Source organism: Cololabis saira, chromosome 1 (assembly GCF_033807715.1).
Source record: "Cololabis saira isolate AMF1-May2022 chromosome 1, fColSai1.1, whole genome shotgun sequence".
Taxonomy (NCBI): Eukaryota; Metazoa; Chordata; class Actinopteri; order Beloniformes; family Belonidae; genus Cololabis; species Cololabis saira.
Genome location: NC_084587.1, coordinates 28,044,216 through 28,066,281, shown reverse-complemented (window position 1 = coordinate 28,066,281; position 22,066 = coordinate 28,044,216). Strand labels below are relative to the sequence as shown.

Here is a 22,066-nt window from a genome sequence, read left to right as displayed (position 1 = left end):
ATGAACGCTAATATCTTAAAAAATAGAAAAAGAAAGGAAAGTTAAAGGTGTGAAGATGGCAGAGTCTGAGTCCCTCTAAAGATATTTGGCGCCACCTAGCGGTCAGTGTTATTATTGTTCACCATCTGTTGCGTTACTCTATTAAAAACATGAGGATACTTTTCATTAGTTTTTGACAGAATCATAGGCAAAGATTAGATGCTATTTAGCAACTTGCTAGTCATAAATCTCTGGGATTGTCTTTTACATATAGAAATACACATTTCCAACAAGACAGCTGGCAGTTTAGGACAGTCCTATCTGAAGCAGCCTGAAGCAGGAAGAAGAGACTTGGGAAATATGCCAGGAATCTATTTTCTTCAGTCATACATATATGTCTTCTTGTGACAACTTACATTTGTAACCAAAACGTGCTCTTGTCTAAACGTCAGTTTTTAGTAAGTATAACAAATCGCATTAAAGTGATTGTTTTATTAAATCGTGTGAATAACAATTAAATAATTCCTACCGCAGTGAAGAAAACAAAGAGCTTAGTTTGTACACCCCACAATTCACTACAGCCATGCTCTCATACGAAGGTATAAGTTTAGGTCCAAGAACCAATCATACCACTTTGATTTTGTTGTTTACTCATACTCAGACAAAATTTGGCTGTTGTGAGTGAAAATGTGTTTAATCCATATGCACTTTTCAAAATGACTGCATGCATTTGGAATTTGTGTCATAATTTGGGACACATGATTCCATGATTCCAAATAGGTTAATTGGTGATTCTAAATTGCCCGTAGGTGTGAGTGTGAGTGTGCATGGTTTGTGTGTTTATATGTGGCCCTGTGATGGACTGGTGACCTGTCCAGGGTGTAACCCCTGCCTCTCACCTGAAATGAGCTGGGATAGGCTCCAGCAGACCCCCGTGACCCCGCAAGGGATAAAGCGGGTATAGATAATGGATGGATGGATGGATTCCAAATACATGTATACTCTATACGGATGCAAATACATATGTTGTGAGCTGACAGAACCCTAAAGCTTAGAAAGTGCTTGTTAACCTCCCAGTGAGCTCCTTGCTTCTTTAGAGCTCTCAACCTAGGATTAAGTTTGATAAATGAGACGTCATGACACGACCTTGTATTTCTCTGTGCACACGTGAATGCTGTGTAGTATGTCTGAGGAGCATGTGTGGGGTGGGCAAAGACAGACAGGTACTGGAATTTGGAATCTGCAGAGGCATATTTTTATTAGCTGGGCAGCGCAGCTGTCCTGTCCTGGCACGTCCCGCGCACTTCTTCTTCACAGGGAGCCAGAGCGCCTTACATCCACAGTGGCAACGGCATTTTTTGTTGCCTGTTTTCTACCAGGTTCTGCCATTTGGGGAGCCATGTCTACTGCAAGTTTTAGGACATAAAATGGCACAAATGCATGATAAATAAAACTCTGTCCACACGTTGTCTGCCAGGGACGAACAGATGAACTCATTACACAGTCCCTTAAAGGGGACCTATTATGGCATCTAATACCTATTTTAAAAAGGCTGTCTTAAAAACAAGCTTTTGATTGTTTTTGCTAATAAATTAGAAATTCAGCCTCTGAGCAATGTCTTTATCTTCCCATTCTCTAACCTCATTATATGCGGGATTCTGAGTGGGCGGGGAGGCTATGATAATGAGGCACTGTGCTGATTGGCTGCCTGAAGGACGCGATACACCGCTACGAAAAAATGGCGGAAGCTCCGGCAAGGATTGGCAGAACACCGGTGTTCTGCCAATCCTTGCTCCCTGCCAAGAAATGCTACTTGTGGTTCTGCGCATGCGCACAGTCGATTTTCAAAGTTTGCATCATTTCTTGCACGATATAAAATTGATAATATGATGTTGAGTATTTGATCCTTCAAAATACACAACCCATGACATGAATTGCATTAAACTTTGTGAACATTATACGATAAGGAGAAAAAAAAACAATTATATCGCTTTATTTGATATTCATTCAGTCATTCGCCTTTATTTAACCAGGCAGGTCATTAAGAACACATTCTTGACCGCCTGGCAAGAGACAAGGACCACTTGGGGGCAAAGGAAGTGGGCTAGGGAGTAAAACACAGTAACATTGTAGCTTTACAAAGGTAGAAAACCATTAGGGAGCATTTTTTGGCAAAGCAGCAAAAAATGGCAGAACACCGGCGGAGTTAGTTGTGGGCGTGGTTTCACGCATCGGAGGCCAACCTATGTAAATCGCTCCCGTCGTTACGTAACGAATCTGAACGGCTCGTAGAAGCCACATCACCATAAATTCTATCCTACAAATGATCACATTATAAAAAGATTCAAAAAAAATATTGATTCAAACTGTACTTTTTGCTCTGCAAATTCGGAAACAATGACTCACTTATTCTGGCTGTGCCCCTATTGTTCAAACTTGGAGTGATATGTGTAATTTTGTCTCTGAAAGAATTGATATTGATTTTAATTTATTTTGGAAGGATGTGTTGTTTGGTGTTTTTGACCATATAACTATTAGAACAAAGCCAAAGGAAATGTTTATTATTAATTTGTTAATTATCCTCGCAAAATTCCACATCCACAAATCTAAATTCTTACGCAAAAAACCCTCTTTTTTTTACTTTTCATTGTGAACTAAAACAGTATCTGGACTCTATTAAGTTTTCTAATAATTCAAAGGCTATCAAAACCATAAATGTATGTAAATGTTTTGGCTTTCTGTTATAATTTCATCCCCCCTGGCTGGTTGTAATGTGTTGTGCTTTTTGTTTTGTTTTTTATTTGTGTTGTACTCGTTATATGTTATAATTCGACGTGAATTTGCATAAAAAAAAAAGAAAATAAAAAAGCCACATCACACTGGATGGCTCATCCGGGCAGCTGTACAGACACTGCAGAATTTGGTTGCTTTCCTCCTTCTCTGAGTTGGCAGGCTGAGGGGAGACCACTTTATATATGTTAAAGCAAGAAAAAACGTGTTTTTCACAATAGGTCCCCTATTATGCTCTCTCGGGCAATAATTGCGCTGCTGACACGCGCGGTAATTATGGTTTTGCGCTGCGCAGACCCGCGCCTGAATAAAGGAGTCTCCGGGGAGGGAAGGAGGGATGGAGGGAGGGGTCGGGGAGGGATGGAGGGAGGGAAGAGAAAGTGAGGAAAGTTCAAGAGACAACACCTCCACAAACCCAAGCTCACTCATTATCCCCCCTCTCCGTTTCCATTCTCCCACCGGCCTCCAGCTGAAACCTGCCATTCACCAGAGGAAATGGGCTGCTGAAGCGGATGACGTGATTGAAATCAGCGTCGTGCGCGCGCGCTCTTAATTCCAGCGGTGGTCGTGCGCGTGCAGAGGCGGCAGGTGAAGCTCTTGCGCGTGTCCGAGGCCAGCAGGGACTTACAGGTGGTCATTTACCAGGATGGATCGATGGAGGTTAATGCAGGAGACATGGCTGTCGTCGCTGCTGCTGCTGCTCGCCACCCTCTTCCTCATCTCCAAAGCAGGTAAATACCCACAACTCATTCTTTATTATTTTTAATTCAAGCAGCTAACTGACGAAGTAAATGGAGCGATAGAAAAGTTTTCTCTTCCTCTCCTGTCTTCATCTCCTCCTAAAACTGTGTCGATTCACTTGTTATTATGTCTTCAAGTCCGGGTATTATCTTTAACCTATCTTTTATATTGTTATAATTCTGTTTGGAGAAAATATTGCCATTGTCGGCTTAAACGGAAGTGTAACCAAAACTAACTTTATTGATTGACGAGGGAAACGTTTCCCCATGAAATCCTTTTTTCTACTGAAGACAAAAAATAAAATAAAATAAATAAATGTCCTTCTCTGTAGTCATGCCAGGTCATGCAAGACTAACTCTTATTGAACTGAGCTCCCCTTTGGGCTCCCAGAAACCACTGTACACTTGCTCAACAGTCTAAAATGCATCAGCCTATATGTCTAGACATGTTTTCCATACCTGCTCCATCAGTTCCCCCATACTGCAGCTTTCAAGATATTTTTCCTCCACAGCTGGGTAATTCAGAACAGACTCAGGCAAATTAAAGTGAGCTGGGCTGAATGCACGGGATACTCGGTTATATACAGAGCTCCACTGGAACAGGTCAAGGAGGACTTCAACTGTCTATACTATAGTGTGCATCAGTTGATGTAAAATTATTCTCTCATTTCAGAGAAAAATCGTTTTGCTTGTTCTGAAGGAGATTTACCATTAAGGCCCTGATGTAGAGAGTTAAATACTGTGCAAATGGATATGAAGGTGTCAAAACATTCATTCTGCAGAAAAATGCTTACAATCTGTGTTCAAAAATTGGACTTTAAAACATGGCATGAGCACTTCTTATTGGCTGTGATGTTACACCTCAACAGTCATGGCCCTCAGCCATGTCCCCAGCATGCATTTCTTCTTTAGTTTCTCCCTCCACACCTGTTTGAAAAAAAAAGATGACCTGAAAGTCATTGTTTAAAGAAACAGCATAAACTGAGTGAATCTTTAAAGGCTGTTTTGGTGCTATTTTTCATTTTATAACACCTGTATTACCAGCAGTAATACAACGCCAGATGTTTATATTTACAGTTTTCCTGCATCTGTGATGGTCTCCATACCTTTGCTATTTTAAGCAACAGGAACATTATGGAAACTATTCTTATCTATCTGATAACGAGACAAGATGTACAATAGTCTGTTGGGTCCAGTGAGTGACTGTGGCACTCAAATAAGTCATCCAGTTAACAAAGAAGACCCAAAATTGCAAGTTGTAGTGGATTTTACAAATTATGAACCCCTCCATGTACACTTTGTCAATGTAGCAACATAAACAGTTATTTCTGTGAGTGGTTAAAAAATGAAAGTCATGTCTTTTAAAACCCCCAGGCTGAACCATACATAATTCTTCCTATTGTTATTGCATCTGTGGTTATGCTCATTTAACAGATTTTTCTTATCTGTTAGCAACGTCTGACTGATTTGCGTTTCAAAACCACATCAGCAGTCTAGTGAACAGGTGACTTGGCAAGCTTGCCAAGTCTTTAGTCTCCACATGCACTGACTATATAGGAAAGCTGAAAGGTCTTTATGTTATGCCCCAGTAACTTCCAAGCAGGTATTTCCACCTCAGTCCTCGTGCCAGAAGATTAGGAATGCTCTTAAATTAGCTTCCAAAACTATAACAAAACAAATCAAAGGCTGACATTATTATTATTCCACTGTGCATGTGGCAGTTACACGCACACACGTTCAAACATCACTGTGTCTGTGATGGTCATTACTGAGGTCACTTGTGGGACCTTTGGACCTTTAGGGTTACGCTAGTTCAAATTCAGGGTCTCCCTCAAGATTTCCTCATAAATACATTTTTTTTTCTGGACAACAGCCCTCTTGGTAAGGAGGAACACGGACAGAGAATGTGTTTTTCCATTTTCTTTCATTTATGTATTTATTTTTATTCTCTTACCAGACAAACTCTTGGATAATATGTTTTATTAACCATCTTCAGTTTGATATTTTGCTCAATGTCATGTGCTGTCACACACCTGGATGTCAGCCGACTGGGTTGGGTCGGAATTATGATTTTAGACCCCTGACACCCCCATGTAGTCAGGTTACGGTCAAGCATGTCACAATCTGGCCTGAGGTTATTCAGACACTTTCATCACTGCCTAACTGTGTGTAACATGTTGCCATCGGCCTGCCCCACCAGGTTTAGTCCTCCCAGAGTATTTGAGTTATTACGTACTGGCTATGTTGCTATGTTACATTCTGCAATGCTTCAAAGTCAGAGGAAAACAAATGAAAAGAAATCAGAAGCCGCCAGTATCAACTTGTCCATATTTGACAGTCCCACAGGATCAAAATTTATAACTTAAGGCAGTCTGCTATTAAATTAAACAGTGCTATGTTTGGAAACAAGAGCATGGCTTCTAGTATGAGTGGAACGACACATTATTTTTAACAAAGTGAAATATTTTACTAACTAGTAGATGGATTGCCATAATTTGTTTTCTCACACTGAACTCTAATTTGCCTTCTTGAAATCTATATCCATTAGCATGTCAGAATTTAAACATGATCTTACTTTTTACTAATTACTTTTTGGTCAATATCGACATGCAAACAAACTAAACTAAGACACGGTAATTGGTTTGCAGTTTTTAATTTTACGATTGGCCTCTCATTCTCTCATTTGCGCACACATCGATGGTCCTGGAACGATACTGCAAAGAGCTCGTCTGCCCAGTGGGAAGTAAAGGTATTGTGTAGTGATTGATGAAGGTTGTCTTTAAAGTGACAGTTTGAGCATAATAGTTGAAGTGAGGTTTTGAGGTCAGCAAGAGAATGCAGTTACCGGAGGCATTCCTCGCAGCTGACATTCATTTCAGAAGTGACAACTGAGTTCCGATCAATCTCTTCCTGCGAAGGCTCTGGCTGTAAATACTGTATATAACACCCCCAAATCAGGAAAAAATTAACAAATAGGAAAAGTAGAAAAATCCAAATAAAAACATTTACACAGAGAGTATTGGATTTATTCTTACTTTTATTTCATTGCAGACAGTGTGAACAAAAGAGGTTTCATGTTTTGTCTCAAAAAAGTCATTTTACTTGTTAGTATGTATATATTTCTAAATTTCAGGCCTGCACATTTTTACAAAAAGTTAGCACTAGTGAGCTTAAAAAAGTTTTTTTTCAACTGGATTTTGGAAGTTTGTCCTAATGATTTGGTAAATCAAGGAATCTGCAGGATTTTGTTTCTGTAAAGCACAAGGGCACAAGAATAAGCTGGAAACATGTGATCTCTGATTTCTCACACGGAACTGCATCATAAACCGATACCCATCAATAGCTGGTATAATTACACTGGCCAAGAAGTTCTTTAACACAACTTCATCAGCCAGCCACTGCAATGTGCTACATTGTGCATCCACTTCTCGAGTTCAGAAGCATCTGCGATGAAAAATAAAGGCCATCTAGACTTTTATCAGCAACAAGTCAAACTTTTGGTAAAGATATGGAGTTTTTTTTTCACTTTGTATGCAATTTTTTGTACTTTCTGCAATGGTTAAAATACAGAAAACGACATTCAGATTTTAGGGTAACATACTCTCAATACAATGTTTTTTAGGGACCTTTGCATGTTTTAAAATGACAAGGCTAATCCACATTTAGCTCATGCTTCAAAGGCATGGCTGCAGAAGAAGAGGGTGCAGGTCCTGGACTAGCCTGCCTGAAGCCCTGACTGAGAATGTGTGCAGGATAATGACTAAAACTTGGAACCAAAAACAACAACGATGAACCCACTATCATGCATAGCTTTATATTTGTTTTTAGGAATATCACCTGAAATGCTTAATTGCTCAGTACAATCAGTGATCAAACATCCAGTGTTGTCAGAAGGAACAGCAACACTACAAAGTGGTAAGAAATCCACAATCCTAACTTTATAAAAATATGTTGCAGACTCGAGTACCAAAATGACGTTAAAAATTGTAACCAGTGAGTGACTTGTACATTAGGGGGAAACCATATCAGTCACAAATGACTTTTCAAGCAAGCATTTTTATGTATGAATGTATTCATTGTTATCTGTATCTTTACCTGTTTATATGTCCAGTGTTCTGGTAGATATCCTGCTTAACTAATTCCTTTGTTACCAACCTTATCTTTTAGTTTTTTATTTACCCCTTAGGTCATATTAAAAAGATAAACGTAGGTATAAGAGTTTCATGATGTCTTTTTTTAAACTCTAATTTGAATTACAACATCACCAACATAGCCCTCATGCTGCACTGATAAGTAATTGAAATGGAGACCATACATTTATTAAGAAATAATTTTCTTTGGTAATGAATCAGAAATCAGGAGTGAAGTTGTGTTTGTGATTCAGATATTAACGCATTTAAGATTTGCCTGAGTCATATCTACTGAGGAATATTTACATCTTATTATCTTTATTTAAGCACCATATGTGGTAAAAAGAACATGAAAGGATAGATTTTATAACTTTCAGAGTTAGGGTCAGCTCAGCTCTGATGTTTTAAAATCTGCACGCAAAACAAGTTTACTGCCTGTAGTATATTCATGGCCAGTATGAGCCGTGCAGCTAATGCACAACAAAACATTTTACTCTCACTTTGATGCTCTGCATTCACTTCTGTTTTGCATTAAAGTGCAGATGTTGAAAATGAGCAATATGTGCACCGTTTACCACACACAACAGGCAGGGCAATTAATGGAAAATAATCACAACAGGCATTTAGAAGCCATTAACAATGTTATCTTGGCCATGTCAATTATTGTTCTTGTTAATTCAGTCATTACTTTGCTGATTGTGTGTGTTCATGTGCTGTTCCCCTTGAAAATATACTGCAGACACATGACTCCTACTTGTCCAGTCTGCGACATGGAAGCAACATATTGCTGACTGGACGATATAACGGAGCAACTCCAAACATTTGTACTAAAAAAAACATTTGGAGACATTTTCACTTCTCTAACAATGCTAACGATATTTGACAATTGCCCCAAAAGTGATTGGTAAACTTTATTTACAAAAGAATAGGTCAGAGAGCGGTTGTGTCCGACATCATCACCTACTCACTATGAAGTGCACTGGTTGCCATTTTGTTGCACTGTCTGAATATATATAGTAAGAATTTTTCAAAATATTAAAACAAAATTTAAATATTTCACTCATTGATTGATGTTCAATTGAAAGTGATATATTATTTGAAGTCATATTGCCCATCTCTAACACAAGCAAAGCTGTGCATTTGGACTTTACTTAACAGGGAATGACAAAACAGTTTCCTGGAAACTCTGCTGCTTGTGTGGAGTGGGTGATCCTTGACTGTGGCCCAGGATATTGTGTTTACACTGTTATAAGAATAGCATCATAGCACAAGGTGTAAACTCTTTTCTGAGACCTAAAGGCTTTCTCCGTCTTTTATTTACGACATGTTAATGTGGAGACATGTTAAACTAAAATAGTCACAATACTGGCTTGTTAATGTCAGTTTCCACATTTAGCTAATGTGGACAAGTTATATTTAACACAAAAAACAATCGAAACTCGGTGACTATCATAAATTACAGTTAGTATGCTCCGAAGAGACTCAGTTGCAATAAACAAACCAAATTGTAACATCATTTCATCATCTTGTTTGAAACATAGTTGGGTGTTTCTTTTGCAGGTTTGCGGGAAATTTAATTTAATTCAGAAATGTGGTTACTGATTAGTTTATATGGTACATGCCAATCATAAACATTTAATTTTTCTTGTTTGATCAGACCATTTATCCCTGTCAGCTCAGACATTGAAGTGTTGGGTTGGGAAAAAAAGAATCTAACAGGTGTAATTCAGGGATAGCATAAGTCAAGTCAAGTCTGTATAAGACAGATTATTTGAATAATTGTCAAACATTGCTTATTGGTTTTTTAAATAGTCACAGCCCGAATTGACAAAATAAGGAGGAGGGTCTTTGGTTTTTATGAGAAGCACCATAAACCATCTGGCTGGTTGTTCAACAAATTGTTTTGGTGATCCTTAGGGTTGAAAATGACCATTAAGTATTTTTAACTTTAACAGCATCAGTGTCTTATTTTGAAATAATTTAACTGAGCACTTAAACAATAGCACAAGCAGAAGACGTAAAGTACTGTATAAGAAAGTATAAGAAAGTCACAAGAGCAATCGTGACTTTGTCAGTGTATAAAAAGGAGCAATTATTTTATTCCAAACAAATCTGTTCTGTATCTGATTGATTGTTAAACACAGGATATCAAATGTGACTTAACTTCTCCAATCTAGTGAAGTTACTTGCCAATCCAGAAAGCTGTGCTGCCTTGATGCAGTGATATTGCTTATAATGTGTCAGAGCTATAAAGTTTTGTGTTTGGAAAACTCTTTGTTCTTCAAAATCAAAGCCACCATATGATCCAACATCCAAAAATAACACAGCACACAGCCACCTGAAGTGATGTGGAGTTGTTGGTGAAGACTTTGAACCGTCTGATGGAAAAATATTGATGCAGTCTTTGAGAGAGACTCTGCTGGAAGGGATGTTCTTTATCAGAGCAAGGCTTTCTATTTTTCAGGCCTGAGAGGAGCTGCAATACCAGCACACATTCCTAGAAAGAGACGAGACGCACATGTCCCTCTGTCTGTTTTACTATATAGGCTTTCATCCCTTAAACAGAAAAATTAAGGCTTAATTTAGGTGAATGCATGTTTGTGTGTATGTATGACAGCGGGAGAGACTATTAAGTGTGTGTATCTTTGACCAGAACCAGCTGAACTGGATGAAGAGGAAGCATATGATCCTCTCTTTTTTTAACTCCCCTTTGTTTCTTTTCTTCTCATTTTCTGCTGTCTGGATTTCATCTCCTTTTTTTTGTCATTTTGGTCTTATAAGGAGAGTCCCGTCAAGTTTTTCAGAGAGACATTTGAGCCTGAAGAGTGCGTTAGGAGTACAAGAGGAGAAAGAGTGTAGTGAAAGGCTCCTGAGGCAAATTCTCAGTGGGGGATTTGAGCCTTGGTGTGGTTTCTGCTTTGTGTCTGTTTATTTGAGGTTGCAGTGTAGGAGGCTTGACTAAGCCTAATTCTTGTTTCTGCAAGAAGTATGTGATTGCTTTCTCTGCCATTACTGAGATAATGGCATGCTAATCACAAACACAGGTCTGCAACCTCATGCACACACAATCAAAGAACTTTAAAAAAATTTCAGTCATACAGAAATGCACACATCTGGTTTCCAGAAGATCTATAGCTTTCCAGTGCGGTGAAGGTTAAGTTGTGTGTCTCTTTACACAAGTGCTCCATTTGGCTCTTTCAGCAATACCAGTGCTCAGGTGGCGGTATGGGGTTGTTGCCGTTTGCTTGTATGCAAAATTTCACATGAACTAGTTGGTCAACTTTCATGATGAAGATTAGGAAAATTTTTAACATTCATTTTTTCAGTCAGTTTTTATTTTTTGTAAGGCTGAAAATACAGCATAGGCCTTGATGGGGATGTCCTATCTTCACAGTCTTGTGTGCACTGCAAGTGGGAATGAGCAGATGTTCAAGTGATATAAAAAAATACAATATAGTTCCTCTGGTTTGGTCAGTTCAATAATGACCATATACTGTAGCAGAGGAATTGGACAAACCCCCTGCGATGTCCCCTGTAGGGTTTCTAAGGACTCCGACAGAAGTTCTTCCTACCAAACCACCCAAACCCTCAGTTACTCCAAAAATGGGCTATTGGGAGGAGCTGTGTCCTTTGGGCGATGTTAAGTCAGCATGACAGCGTCTATGGAGGCTAAAATAATGTTTATTTCTGGTATGAAGTTGGCCAGTTTAACATGGAACTCAATGGAAATTGACTCACTTTTGCTACTGGATCATTAACGAACTGGGGTTTACTTCAGAGTAACAAGCTGGATGTAGTGCCTTGACTGATACTGACTATCCACCCATTCATCACAGTTCAAACTATATAAATAAATAAAGTTTCTTCGTCCATGTCTTTAATACATTCAGTATCCCTGCTATGAATCCATTGATCTACAGAGAACAGGATCCCTGATTATGTCCTTTCAGCTGTGCACTGAAACCATCCTCGTTGATTTGTGAGTTTTTATACTTTTTTCTGGTTCTCTGCAGGTGAGACACGTTATTTTATTTGATTTAGGGATTGTTACCTTGTACAGTAAGGAACATTCTGCACTTTGGGTCTTTTCCGTTCAAAAGACAGTTCTTCTTTCTGTTGAGGCTCACAACATACTCTGCATGTGTGTGCATGTTGGTAGTGGTGCTCCTGACACTACAGTACAGAGCCTCAGGATAACAGCAGTATCTGAACATCCCCTGAGTACCCCTTGAACAACACTATATATGCATTGTGTTCATATGTGCGTTCTCGTTATGTGGATGTTAGTTTAAACTTGTGCATACTCATGCATCAGCTCCAAAAGGAAATATTAGCCGAAGCTTTTGATGTACATATAAAGAATGAACAACGTTTCCATGTCTTGTCTTGTCCTGCTGTGCATTCAGTTGTCAGCACTGCTGTTCATTTCTTGGTATGTACTACTGAAGCCCCCCATGAGCAGGTATGCCCTGCTTATGGGTTTCAGGTGCACTAACTCTAGCATGTGTACACACCCACCACATCCACTGCGTTGCCAAGTTATGGCTGTAAGAAATTAATGTCGTTTGCTGGTCATACTAACACTTGAACAGAAAAACACAAGCCATGTTTATTATACTGGTAGCCAATGAAGGTATAGGGTCTGTGTGAAAGCAAAAACTGAAGCAATGTTTATAGTTTCCTAGTGCTCCCTGGAGGAAGAAGGATTATGATATATTTCCTTGTTGATAGAAATGTCATTTTCATTAGTCGAAAAAGGGCAAAAAAGGATTGAAAGATTTGTTAGAAAGGTCATAGAAGGAAACATCTTAGAGGGTATCGGATCATAAGCCTGATGCTTTGTGGCACCGCAATAATCCATCGGTTATGTGTAGGAGGAAGTGATTCCACTTCAAAAGAATGAGCCTTCTGGCGGGGAGTGTAGTGAATGAAGTTAGCTTTTGTGGGGATTTGGTCTCTGAATATGGAAGAGATTCTCAAGAGGATAGGTTTGCTCTATACAGAACTAATTGGAATACAATTGGAATATTGGATGAACACAGTCGATAGGTGATTGTGTACATTTTCTTCATATTCTTCAATTTAGGTACTGAGCACTGAGTGGCCTGCAGGCTTTAGACATTCCTCTGCTCCAACAGACCTGATTAAAATGACTCAGCATAAACTTAGGTTTAAGGTCTTCAAAGGTCTATAATCTATCTATCTATTATCTATACCCACTTAATCCATATTTCAGGTAACGCGAACCTGATCGTGCCTATCCACGCTTGCTTTGGGCAACACGCAGGGGTATACCCTGGACACATGCTCAGTCTCACACATCGGTAATGCCTTATTCATTTAAGTCAGGTTTGTTCAGTTCTGTTGTAAGGTCAGGCTTCTGGCAAATTTGACTCAACGCAAAAGTCAACTTGTTCTTGAGCCATTGTGACCTCGAGAAAGCCGTTTGCGCTTTTATTAATTCCTGGCTTGATTATTGTAATGCTCTTTAGTTTGGTATTAACCAAACTTTTCTGCATCGTTCAGAATGCTGCTGCTCGCCTGTTGACAGAGAACCCGTAAACACAACCACATCACCCCTGTACTGTATTTCTTACACTCACTCCCCATTGGTTATAGAATTAATTTTGAGCTCTTGTTGTTTGTCTTTAGCAATATAAATTGCTCCCTTATATCTTTGCGATGTTTTAAAATTCCATCAACCGAGCAGAACTTTGCTTTCAGCAAGACAACACTTGGTAGAGGTTCAACGCACAAGGGTGAAAAAGTGGCTGGTCCCAAATGCTGGAAGACGCCGCACCCCGGTTACAGTCCTTCACTGACTGCATCAGTTCAAATCCAAACTAAATACCCACCTGTTCAGATTAGCATTTGGCACATAATAGTATTTTTTATTTATTTTTAAAGGTGACCTATTATGGCATTTAATGTATATTTTAAACAGGCCTTGAATGTCTTAAAAACAATCAAAAGCTTGTTTTTTCTACATAAATTAAAAATTCAGCCTCTGGGCCATGTCTTTATTTTTACCGCTTCTAACCTCCTTCTCTATGAGGGATTCTGAGGAGCGGGGAGGCTATGATAATGAGGCTCTGTGCTGATTGGCTGCCTGAATGACGTGTAGCAGGGGAGGGAACAAAGCCTCGCTCCGGGCAGAAGAGCAGCGGCTCCGTACACAAAACGTGTCCCATGCGAGCGAGCGTCAGCGACAAAATCAATTCCATTGCTTTATTTTCTATTGGACTGTCCTAACTGGCTTAACAGTTTCAGTGTGTGGACAGAGAGCGTCCGATGTCACGCAGCTCGACGCAATAGTCGGACGCTCGCATGCAGATGACACGGTGTAAACAACTCCCTGGGATCTTAAAGCCTGAATTACGGTTCTGCGTTATATCGACGCGTACCCTACGCCGTAGGCTCTGCGTTGGTGTAACGCGGAACCATAAATCAGCCTTTAGTTCTCTGAAGGGGGACCGGGTCACCTCGTCTTCACACTAATTTACACAGGAAGCTTTAATTGAACCGATTCTTCATCATTTAATTTCTTATGTTACAAGACAAATGAATCATGTTAACTGTAAAGAAATCACAACACTGAATGTTCACAAATGGCAACTTTATTGTTAAAAAAAAAACTAAACATTTGTACACATTATATACACCATATACACTACTTATATACACTATACACTGTTTATATACACCAAGTTGTATATAAATAAGTTATAACATGTACTATTGCTGGCTCAAGGAAGGACCGTGCATCTTCTGAAGGTGTCATACATAAACAGCTTCAGGTGCATTGCTTGGAAGATCTGAAACCATAAACAGAAAAAAATGTATTACTAATAGAGCTCCGGTGTTACCTAACGGGTAACACCGGAGCTAAGCTAAATACTTAGCCCATGCAAAAATCATACTTGTAGATAAATATAAATAAGATAAAAAATTAACATCACTTACCGCTGACTCGTGTGCAGTTACAGGGTCCGTACTGTTGGTACTTATCCTATTTGAGGGTAAGGGTCGATGCAAAACCAAATTTTTACTGTCCCTCGTTGTTGAAACAGCCACACGATACACCGCTTCGAAACAATGGCAGAAGCTCCGGCCGGCGGAGTTAGTTGTGGGCGTAGTTTCAGCAGCGGAGGCGACCTATGTAAATCGCTCCTGTCGTGACTCACGACAGGAGCAGAATCTGAACGGCTCGTAAAAGTCACATGACACTGGAAGGATCATCCGGGCGGACTCTACAGACACTGCAGAATTTGGTTGTTTTACTCCTTCTCTGAGTTGGCAGGGTGAGGGAAGACCACTATGTTAAAGCAAGAAAAAACATGTTTTTCATAATAGGTCCCCCTTTTTAGTTTTTATGTGTCTTATCATTATTTTTGTAGTCCATGTTTTTATTTGATTTTAATTGTGAATTGTGGAGTTTGCATGTTCTCTCCGTACTTGGGTTTCTCCGGGTACTTCAGCTTCCTCTCACAGTCCAAAAACATGCATGCTAGGTTGATTGGTGTTTCTAAATTGCCAATAAGTGTGAGTGCGAGTGTGCATGGTTGTTTGTCTGTATATGTGGCCCTGTTATAGACTGCCAACCGGTCCAGGGTTTACCCCTGCCTCTCACCTGTAATGAGCTGGGATAGGCTCCAGCAGACCCCCATGTCCCTGCACAGGATTAAAAACGGGTACAGAAAATGGATGGATGGATGGAACTCTGGCATAGCATTGTGCAAGAATCCTAAAAAAAATGTCATCCCTCTATAAACAACCCCGGGTCCCTGTTTTTTTTAAATTGGGGGTGTGTCAAAGGACACATTGAATGCCGATTGTAGCAGCATCTACAGTGATGTGAACACTGTGTTAGACTGATGTAGAGAGAGGTGAGTCGAAAGGCGAATTTGTCAATGTACCAATCAATCTACATTATAGCCACCTAATAGTTGGTGACCAAAAGGCTGAGGTTGTAAAAACCGGCTACTTCAGTGAACCTCATCTGAGGGGTGTCTGGGCTCAGCATTAAGCTTAGGATGAGAAGCTCAGACGTGGAAGTGATAAGTAGAGAGTCCTCCTCTGGATCAAAAAGAGCATGTTGAGAAGGCATTTGCTCAGGATGCCGCCTGTTTGCCTCCAGGGGTAAGTCTTTCACTCGTGTCCCAATGGGAGGGGGCTTATGCAGACCCGGGCCTCTCTAGGTCCACTGGTGTTCCACTGAGGAGAGTAAAATGAAAATTTCCTCGCTAATCTTTAACACTGACTGTGACAGCTGGAGCACAAATGACAGATCAAATAAACAAAATGTCAACTTTTTTGTCAACGTTTATGAGGCCATAAAGGACCATTAATCATTATGAAGTTTTAATGGCATTAGTTCAATCTGGAAAGGGTGAGATGCCAGCAATGCCAAGCTCATGGGAGAAATAATTACATTCCGAGAAAGTGCCAGGAGACAAACACATGGATAAACGGAATATAAAGGGTAACAAATACATCTGGCATTCAGACTTTGATATTTTGCCAACATTGTGTGCCTACGTGTGTGTGTGTGTGTGTGTGTGTGTGTGTGTGTGTGTGTGTGTGTGTGTGTGTGTGTGTGTGTGTGTGTGTGTGTGTGTGTGTGTGTGTGTGTGTAAGGCAGATGGAGGGTTTACGTAAGCCTCAGAAATACGTGTGAGAGGGAGCAACACCAGTAGAGGCATGTGTTCCTCACCCCTACCATCTATTATTTTTCTCTTCACCCTCTTCTATCTCCACTTTCAGTGAGTTGTACATTTCTTCATGGTCTCTCCCTCAGACTTCTCTTTTACATCCTATCTTTTAATGCTGAGTGAGTCCTCGCAGAGATCTGGCGACTGTACAGCATTCAAAAGAACAAGTGTGTGCTTGTGATTTGCTTTTTCTACCTACAGTAAAACTCTAAAAACAGTAGTGCGCTTACATTTTTTCTTTCTTACTTCATGTGTTTCTTTCTCGCTCTGTTGTGCGACATTTGTCTACACTGGCTCACCATCTGGCTCACCATCTTAAACTTGTGTAAGTGTTTCAGGATGTCCATGATCATGTGACAACACAGATCTTCTGCAAAGAAAAATCACACAAAAACTAACTGCTGTGTACATTTATGAAAGGTCATGAAGTAAGATTGGAAAAGAAAATCATAGTTTTTAATGTTCAGCTTGCCAGTTACTTGCAGTCTGGCTTCAGTTTGGCTGACCGAAGGCTGACTGAAGAAAGATTTTTGTTGGGTGGGACAGTGGTGTAGTGGTTAATAATGTAACTTTGAAGCAACAAGGTTTCCAGTTTGGATTTCCGTTTTCTGGAGCTTTTCGTGTGGACTTTGCATGATCTCACCATGCAGGCATGGGGACATCATGTTTTCAGATGATACATGCTTTTTACTAAAACTTGACCATAGATGTGTGTGTGAACATGAATGCTTGTTGGTCTCATTTGGCTCTATGTTGCTCTCTGTTAGATTTATTGCTTCCTGTAACCCTGAATTTAGAAAATGAATGGAAAACTGCTATCATGTCACTCTTTCAGATCATCTGCTTATTACTGTGCATTTCATTTATTGGTTGCAAAAAGCATGTGCTAGTGAGTCTGTTTAGTGAACACACTTCTTTTATAGAAATCAGAAAATGCAAAACACCATAGGAAACGTCATATACGTCAGGTCATGAAATCTGCATTAACTAAACTGACAAGACTGGCACACAATTTGTTGTGCAAACATGCACAAATAAACCACAGAATTAAAATCAGCAACATGTGAAGTGTATATCATTGAGAATTTCATCTCCCAAACCAGACCAACATAAAAAGACTGCACTAGAATGGCTCATGGACTAAAGTGCTGACCTTGCCTCATAACCAATAGATCCTTATCTGATCAAGCATCCGTGGTATGCTCTGGAACAAGCCTATTTCACAGAATTCCTACTTCACAACATAAGGACCCAAACATTTTAATGACAGAAACCAAAGGTCACCTTCAAAGGTTCCACGTTCATGTCCCAGCTGGTTAGGGTGATTATGACAGCTCCAGAGAGAGATTTACACAGCATAATGAGGGTGGTTTTAATGTAATAACTATTTCCACTCAGGGAAAAAAGATGATGACTAGATAATTAGCATGATGAATATCTTCAAAATCAGATCATCATCAAACCCAACCATCCTGTCATTTCTTGTGTTTATTTTACATTTCTATTCCTGCAGCTAATCCAATTGACGTCCTGAAGGTCCTGGAGTTATCAGAGGACATGGAGGGTGTGTCATTAGAGGCAGGACTGTGCGTCGGCAGGACGGGACGAGAGGAGGCGGACCTCGCCTTTAAAATCAACAAGAAGATTCAACTTAGTGTGCCCACAAAACAACTATTTCCTGGTAAGTTTGGATATTACCTGGTACCACTTGTTTGGAGTGAATAATTGAAATAAATAATTTAATAATACTTGGATTATGCACAAAAGGAAATTATATTTTTACACAAAAAGATTTACCTAAATATAGAAAAGAATTAACATGTGTCAACAAACAGCTTGAAGTTGAAATAAAAGCAAGGCAAGGCAAGACAAGTTTATTTGTATAGCACAATCCAACACAAGATCATTTAAAGTGCTTTACATCAACATTAAAAGCTGCAAGACATAATTAAACAGTAAATAACAAATACGAGTTGCTGAAAAGTAAGGGCAGTAGAGTACAGCAGGTATACATCTCATTCGCAGTTTTCAAAAAGTATTTCATTTAAGAGTATGCTTAAATAACAAATAGAATGAAATAAAATGATAAGAAAAGAGGTAAAATAATAAAAAGCACAAGTTGTTTAAAAATAAGGGCAGTAGAGTACAGCAGGTAGGTATTTAATTTAGGAGTACACTTCAGTAAACAGTAATGTTTTTAGCCCTGATTTAAAGGAGCTGACTGTTTGAGCACCTTGAGACTGTTTGGGAACCTCCTTTCACCAGTGTTTCGTTTAGATAGTCCCACAACACCTCCAGAAGGCCTAACAGTGATCCCTGGCATCCCATAGTCCCCCCCCCCCCCCAGGCCTTTACAGGGCACTCATTGAAATAGCTGGAAATTTGAAGATTTCAGCTCTAGAGTGTTACTTGACGATATATTGTTGTACAAAATACACATATCAAAATGAAATAATAGGTATTTCCAAATGTGCAGCAGACATGTGTCAAAATGTCACACAAAAACAACATATTGTACAAAACAAGTACGAGCAACATATTGTGTGTGTCTGCATCTCCTCAGATTCGTCGTTCCCTGCAAATTTCTCACTGATGACAACAATTAAAGCTGTAAAAGGATCACAAGTCTTTCTCCTCTCCGTGTATGACACACAGGTATGCATTTGACAGGCTGCATCAGGAGTTGAAAGACACTTGTCTGGCTAACAACAACAACATACAACAGCTTGTCCTGAAAAAATACAGAAATCATTTTATATTATGAAATTAATGAATCTTGATCAGCAGGTTAAAAAACATAACTGATCTGATTGGCTGGTTTTAGTTGTCTATTTTAACAGTCTTGCATGAAAAAAATGTAATTTACTGTTATGACTTTATTACATTGCCATATTTCATCCTGGTTTCTGTGTTTCTGCCTCGGTCAGGGTGCACAGCAGCTTGGTTTAGAGGTCGCCCGCTCACCTGTATTCCTGTATGAGGACCATGAGAGTCAACCACCTCCAGAGTTGTATCCCATCTTTAGAAAGGTCGACTTGGCTGATGGCAAGTGGGTAACTTTACCTTTTGTTTTTTTTTAATTTACCAGACTAGCATTCTTTAGGCTGGCCTTCATCTGTAGTGCTTGCACAAAAGAATCCAGAGAAAAGAAAAAAAATAGTTGGGGATAAAGTTTTGTCAAATGAGAAATGTGCACTATGTGTTGGTACTTAACACCTTAATTGAGAGGGGTCATTGGAAGTGATTTTTCTTGTTTCCTGATTTCCAGGTGGCACAGAGTAGCCTACAGTGTGGAAGGCCGGACAGTGACTCTGTTCCTGGACTGTGAGAAGGTGGACACCCTGGACCTGCTCCGAGGTTACGATCCTTACGTCAGCAATGAGGGAGTTACAGTGTTTGGGACACGCCTGCTGGACGAGGAGGTTTTTGAGGTTGGTCTGTTTCTTATGTGTCAAGTGTCTAGTGTGAAGAAACACGGTTTTAAGAAAATCTCAGAAAAATTCTAAAATCTGTAATTTTTTTGAGCTTTTGATAGATACGAGTACAAAGAAAAGGATTTTCATTGTATTCACTGACCAACTTAATTGGTTTCAGAAAATTGAGGAAATCTAAAATTTTATGCCTACAAAATCAAAAAATGTTTTGAGAGAGGCATGCTTGGTATTGTTTTATCATTTTATATTTTATATTGCACTTAGGGAATTTAGAAAATAAAGTCTGTAGCCTTTTTGTACAGTAGATACCTTCCTACTTGTGCTCTGAAAGACACTCACATGGTGACTCTAAGTTGAAACTAACTTTACTGCTGTCAGCAAAGCTTGTGTTGGTGTGGAGTCTGATGATGTTTGAAATAAATAATTGAGTTGAGATGGCAGAAAGATGCCATCAGGAGCTTTTGAACAGCAAAAAAAAGTATCCATCAATTTTCTACACCTGTTAAATCCTGTACAGCGTCACGGGGGGTCTGGCAGAGTCTATCCCAGCTCACTACAGGCGAGAGGCAAGGGTACACCTTATAGAGCTAAAACGGTCTCAATATTCACAAATGCACAGGACGATTCACAAGTGCATAGGACAAGATTCACAAATGTATTTCTGATGCACACACAAATATAACCTGATTTACAAATGGTGTGTGGTCTGTGGACTTCCCTGTATTTGTATGTGAATTTTTGAGACTCCTCTGACTTGCGTCAATCCACAAATTTCGTTTTTTATATTCACGGAATGATCTGCAACCAATCAGATATCTTCCTGGTTTCACCCAATCATAAGAACGCACCCCATGTGAGGGACGATTTACTCATAAGCCAATCACATTAAGCCATTTCTGTCAGTTCAACATGGCTTCCACCAAGGGCAGTGGAGCATTTGTGAATCTTGTCCTGTGCATTTGTGAATATTGAGAGTGTTTTAGCTCCATACACCCTTGACAGGTTACCAGTCTATCCCAGGGCCACATATATAGACAAACAACCATGTTTACTCACACTCAAACCTACAGGCATTTAAAATCATCAATCAACCTAGCATGCATGTTTTTTGACTGTGGGAGGAAGCTGGAGTACCCGGATTGAACCCACGAAAGCACGGAGAGAACATGCAAACTCTGGCAAAAGGCTGAAACAGTCTGAAGTTTTAAGAAGCATGCATATGATGTATATTTAATACTTATCTATCCACATGTGTATGTTATGGATGGTATGTGTGTGTATATATACACATATATATATATATATATATATATATATATATATATATATATATATATATATATATATATATATATATATATATATATATATATATATATATATACATATATATATATATATTTGGTTCTCAGAAAACTCCTTTGCTTATATTATTGTATGATAAAGGATACAAGCACATATAAGATGAGCAGTAAAGATCAGATTTTGATTGACTCTTCTCAAATAAAATCAGGGTTTTATCAGTTCATTGAATGAAAACATTTGCAGTTTAACAGTATTGGATCCTTTTCTCAATAATAAAATGAATATTGAATTTTTGCTCAGATCCTGTTTTAAGGACTTGTGTGGTATCCTTTGAACATTTAAGTCTTTATTTAAGCACTTCCCAAATGTTTGAAAAGGAAGTATCTATGGTGGTTGGCTCTTATTGATCAAGTGATGAAAAAGATAGTGACGGCTCATCTGCCACACCGCCCTCCAGTGGTTGTGATGATGAAGTGCAGTTCCCTTAACAAGCCTGAACTTTTATTGCCTGTACTAAAACCCTGGTCCTTGGGGCACACTGTGTGGTGATGGAGGGAAACATCTAAAACATTGACGGTGTGCCTTGAAGACCAAGGTCGCGAAACACAGCTGTAGAGTAACCTTTTAATAAACATATTTATTCTTTGAATTCTATTGCTCTTAATAAATCAATAAGTACTGAAAATATCTTGTCCAGATGTGTTGCTGAATAAAATCTCTATAGACTTTTATTATCTTTATTTCTGATGTGCTATTTGCAGTCTGAAGTAATTTCAGCAGACCTTAAGTGCAGACTGTGACCTTTGTTATGTCAGGTGGGCCATCTGTTTTAACTGAAGGACTTTTAGCTATTTGACTTGGATTCTCTTCTATCTATATACATGTGTAAAACAGAGAGAGGGGGAAGGAGTATGTGTCTGTCTGTGGACGTAATGGGCTGGCGCCACTTGAGACTAAAGATCTGGAGATGGTTAACT

At 39.3% G+C, this 22,066-nt stretch overlaps 1 protein-coding gene across 1 annotated transcript in view; it reads left to right on the top strand.

The window, feature by feature from the left end:
* Positions 1–3,208: 3,208 nt before the first annotated feature.
* LOC133442102 (collagen alpha-1(XI) chain-like) overlaps positions 3,209–22,066 on the top strand; it is a 52,909-nt gene continuing 34,051 nt past the window's right edge. Inside the window, exons 1-5 of the mRNA XM_061720026.1 lie at positions 3,209–3,500; positions 17,864–18,031; positions 18,914–19,005; positions 19,278–19,399; positions 19,619–19,781. Coding sequence (XP_061576010.1) covers positions 3,416–3,500; positions 17,864–18,031; positions 18,914–19,005; positions 19,278–19,399; positions 19,619–19,781 — 630 coding nt within the window. The 5' untranslated portion in view covers positions 3,209–3,415. The remainder of the gene's footprint in view (positions 3,501–17,863; positions 18,032–18,913; positions 19,006–19,277; positions 19,400–19,618; positions 19,782–22,066) is intronic.